The sequence below is a fragment of the Neolamprologus brichardi genome, chromosome 7 (genome assembly GCF_056152115.1).
Source record: "Neolamprologus brichardi isolate AB-2024 chromosome 7, ASM5615211v1, whole genome shotgun sequence".
Classification (NCBI taxonomy): domain Eukaryota; kingdom Metazoa; phylum Chordata; class Actinopteri; order Cichliformes; family Cichlidae; genus Neolamprologus; species Neolamprologus brichardi.
In genome coordinates this window covers 22,793,611-22,797,918 of record NC_142110.1, presented here as the reverse complement: position 1 = coordinate 22,797,918, position 4,308 = coordinate 22,793,611, and the positions used below count along the sequence as shown (strand labels likewise).

General features: G+C 39.0%; 1 protein-coding gene across 1 annotated transcript; it reads right to left on the bottom strand.

Annotated features, from left to right (window-relative positions):
• Window positions 1-733: 733 nt before the first annotated feature.
• admb (adrenomedullin b) lies at window positions 734-2,354 on the bottom strand. Its single transcript, XM_035914303.2, has 3 exons — window positions 2,081-2,354; window positions 1,484-1,609; window positions 734-1,134 (listed from the first exon to the last, which is right to left on the bottom strand). The coding sequence occupies exons 1-3, from the start codon at window positions 2,236-2,238 to the stop codon at window positions 849-851; spliced, it is 570 nt and encodes a 189-aa protein (XP_035770196.2). The 5' UTR covers window positions 2,239-2,354; the 3' UTR covers window positions 734-848.
• Window positions 2,355-4,308: the final 1,954 nt, after the last annotated feature.

The following is a 4,308-nucleotide window of genomic DNA, read 5'->3' as shown; positions in this document are numbered from 1 at the left end:
GCTCAGCCCCAAACTAAAAGGCCTGCTTTGCTTCAGGTGCAGATAAATATCCATAAGACATGTTAAATATGAGTAAGTTCCAAAAAGGTGTAATCAAGTGAAGGCAAATGGTACAACTCATTGTTTAGATACATACATAGAAATAAAAAAGCAAAACAAAAAAATTGACACATTTCAGATACATCGGATACTTCACTGAAGTTAAGCTAAAGATGTTTAATATGTAGTTTTGTTGCTGGAAATTATAGTTGCATACATTATAAGGTAGTCTTTCATATTTTAACATATAAGGTACATATTTTATATGTTTATCTATATATAAAAATTGTAGCTAACAAGCAATTCAGTACATTCAGTTCAGTTTTGTGAGGATTCTGCATTTGATAGTTTGGGGCCCAGTAATGCTGATTCCTTGAAGAAAAAGTCAAATAAAAAGGCTCCCTTGTTGCAGAATGTGTTCCTCCAAGCTTTGTGTTTCGGAGAAGATCCTCGTGAATTGTCTTCTGTCTCAGCTGCCAAGCTCGCTTTGGATGCTGAAGAAGAGACAGACATTCTTGTCAAGTCCCATAGGTCTGGCTTGAATTCATCAATAAATCAAACACTTGTTCAGAGACACTGAAACCTGAACCTAAGCATGTGCACACAAACGTCTCAGTTTGATTTATTTCAATCTTCCTTTCATCCAGAGTGGTTTGAGCTTCCTCTGATGGGCTGTGCAGATGTAGCAGCCAGTCTTTCGCTATATCTAGCGCCGAATCTGTGGAATAAAAGTTCTGCGTGGACTAATCTTCATCTGCAGTGCTCACATAACCCCAACAGGGACTCTCCTTTGCTTTCTCATGCCTGCCTTAGGCCACCGTGTGGGTGCTTTTGGGGTTGCTGACTCGCTGACCAGTTTCCGTGCTGCATCTATGCGTTCCTGTCTCGAGGACGAGCTGAGTGGCATCCAGAAGTGAGCGGCGGCGACGTCCAAAGCCACCCGGTCCCATCTTTGATTTAGGAGCAGTGGCGTCTGTTTGATGGTTCTTCTTTGTCAGGCTCAATCGGTAGAACAAGTCGTGGTATATACATGTGATTAGGAGGCAACCAGATTGACTTGACGTTGACCTCCTAGACCTTATATTTGGGCCAAAGCTGGGAAAAAAAGGGAAGATTTACTTCTTTAGAGGTGCTGTTAAGTCTAGCTTGGCAACACATAATATGTTCACAGTGTGTAAAATCCAAAATGTTTCATATCTAGATTTTTGCATGTTTTATCCAGTAGAGAATGGATCATTTTCAGACTTCATTTGTAGCGTCTTGAACAAAAATAGATGCTTCAAAATTCTGAATTTTAACACTTTTAAAATTTGAACACCTCTAGTGTCAGACATCTTTCATACACATAAATGACAGCCATGGAGGTATTCGAAGTAGGAAAATAACTAGGAGCACACTGAATGACTATGTGACTCTAGGTCACCAATCCAATGTTTCTTGTTACCTTGATGGGGTTGGGAGAGTTTTGGCAAGCCTGTCCTGCTGCGGTCCACCAAAGTGTTGGTCATCGCCTGTCACTAAGCGACTGCGCAAGTCTCTCTTCATATAGCTCTGCAGCCATACTCTAGACCTGCCACAAAGAACAAACAGGTTGTTAACCACAGAACTTCAACTCTGTCACATTATCACTGATGTTAAGTGATATATATATATTTATATATATATATATAGCACTTTTCTACTCTCAACCACTCAAAGCACATTATACAATCTAAATATGTTCATACACACGTACATGTAGTGAGTAAAAGGAAATTGCAATGAATAAATGCCAAAGACATTCAGAGACAGTGTCCACTGAAGACACTACAACTTTGCCCATTATGAAATGTAGTGCTGATGTAGCTATACTATATTCAAGTAAAAAAAAAACATATATCTATCATTATTGGCTTAATAATCCCTTATGTCAAGAAAAAACTAAAATTCAGAATCTACTTGGCATAAAAGTTCCTTGTGTCACCAACAGTGGGCATCTTCTACTAGATGAATGTAGAATGAACACAATGTTCTGAGAGGGTTCTTTTGTCAGGCAGCTTACCTTTTTCTCAGGCTGGTGTTGGTCTCTCCTGTGGCCCCTTTTACCAATGGCAGGACTGTGGTGAAAACACAGCAGCAGATGATGGTGTGCAGAGATAATCTCATGTTGGCTGGGAGCTGCCAATGGTAAACAGACAGAAATGGCACTGAAGCGGTCATGCCTTATCTATTACCACAACATCTGAGTGATGAAGCTCTTTTAGACACATTATTGCAGTAACATGTAGAGTTTTCTGCACAGAACAGCATAAGTAAATAAAATATTTTCTTCCAGTGATTCAGAATTTTTTCACCAATTTTGCAGAATTTAAATTCTTTACAAAACTTACTCAAATAGAAATCAGCGACAAATTCACTTACCTCTGGCTCTAGTTTGTGTTGTGATGTACAAAATTAATGGTGCACATCCAAGTTTGTTCTTTACTACTTTAGCTGTGTTTTGTTCTTTTTTTTTTTGTTTTTTGGTGAAAGCTGTAAAGACTTTACCATGAGTTGAAGTCTGAAGTTTATGCTGCTAACATGAGAGGCTTTATAGTAGAAGGGAGGGAGTTGTACCTGAATGCCATACCCAGTGGGAGGGACTGTGGGACAGTTCATGTCAACCCCATCCACCCCACATGTACAGTCAGTCAGACCAAAAACACGTAGATAGAGACTATAATCGACACAGCAGTCCGCAAATAGCGTGACTAATAGATACTTACATAATTCTGATTTATTACTCCAGCCCCCACCTCTCTCTTTGAGAAAGTGTTGAAATATTTTTTTGCATTTCAGGGGTTTTGCAAATTGACCTAACTACATTGCTTCTCTCTGTCAAAGGTTTGTATTTGATTGTGCAAATGGAAGACTTGTTTGCAAGTCCATTTACATATTTTTGGTCTTTTCTTTCAGCAACTGTGAAGGAATCGGTTGTTTAGAGGGGTTAACAGAGGACACTCTGTGGTCTTGCATGCTTTAAGGCAGTTATTTTGGGTTTAAATGTGTTAATAACTGAAATAAATTGAAATGTGTGTGTTGGATAACTCCGTTTGAGTGTTAGCGAGCCATCTGTTAGTTTTAAGTAGCTGCAAAAAGCTAACCATGTGTAAATTAGCGCTGTGCTGTTATGGCAACCGCATGCAGTGTGGCAATTTTAGGAAAGAAGAGTGTGCTTTTGTGCACTTCCAAGTGATCTCTTAAAAAGTGCTGCTCTCAATCACTGGTAGCTGCTTGCAGGCATCCTAATTAACGAAGCGTATAAAGGTTAAACATGTTTTTCGATCTCTGTCCGCTACAGCTAACGTTTTCAGATATTTAAGAGGCCGATCTTTGCATCAAACTTGCAAATTACCAAAATAAAGAAAAAAAAAACTTGGTTAGGCCTCCAGATTGGGGATGTAGCTGCCAGGCATGTACTCTATGTTGAATGATCAGAAACCATAAAATGCTTCATTAATTAGCGGTGCAATATGAAAAAATGATACGAGCTAACGGCTAAGGTTAGCTATTAAATTTATTATTTAATTTACTACAATATTAAACTTAAAATCAGCTCGACTTGAAAAAGATGTTACATATCACAACCCACACCATGCTTCTATGGATTTGATCTATTTCTGATTACAGTGCATTTCTACAACACGCACTATTTATAACACAAGCCAAAGTCCAGGAAAAGGGAGTTCACTCCCTTCCACAGAAAATACTGCCCGTAAACTGCCTTACACGTCTTTTTGGCAGCCCGTCCTTTTCTTCCATGTAAAACATTTGAGTAATGATCTCTTTAGTGGCTAGTTTGGAGCATCCTTAAAAAAAAGAATGAGTAACTGCCTCATAGTGCGCCAATTTTACATCCTTGAAAGAACCGATTCTGTTAACTCAACTATAAATGCCTTCGCCACAAGCAAAGTAGGCCAGATGTTCAGTTGTTTGATGGGCCTTTATGTCCCCACAGTAATTCTTTTTAAAAAAGTACAGTGCGTGGCTAATGGCACTGTAGGTTTTGGTGGTGTGCTCCCAGGCTGGAGAAACGCGATGTTAAAAACTGTGGAAACGTCAAGATTTGAAGCCAATAAACACGGACTGTGTGTAGATTACTGTTTATTTTCTCTCTAAGCTGAGCTGCCTTTTTGTTGGCACACCCTGATGGTGCAAATACTTAAATAAATGATCACAATACAAGTACTATTGAAAATTGTAAAGCCAATGCATGAACGCATGCATCTGTCTTTCTTCTGGGTCCAATTG

What these genes read in the sequence shown, in the direction of transcription:
- admb (XM_035914303.2), bottom strand. Translation starts at nt 2,238, where the DNA reads ATGACCGCTTCAGTGCCATTTCTGTCTGTTTACCATTGGCAGCTCCCA. An exon ending in AACACCAGCCTGAGAAAAAG is followed by an intron (nt 1,610 to 2,080) that starts GTAAGCTGCCTG and finishes TCTTTGTGGCAG; the next exon opens with GTCTAGAGTATGGCTGCAGA. An exon ending in ACTCTCCCAACCCCATCAAG is followed by an intron (nt 1,135 to 1,483) that starts GTAACAAGAAAC and finishes TTTTTTTCCCAG; the next exon opens with CTTTGGCCCAAATATAAGGT.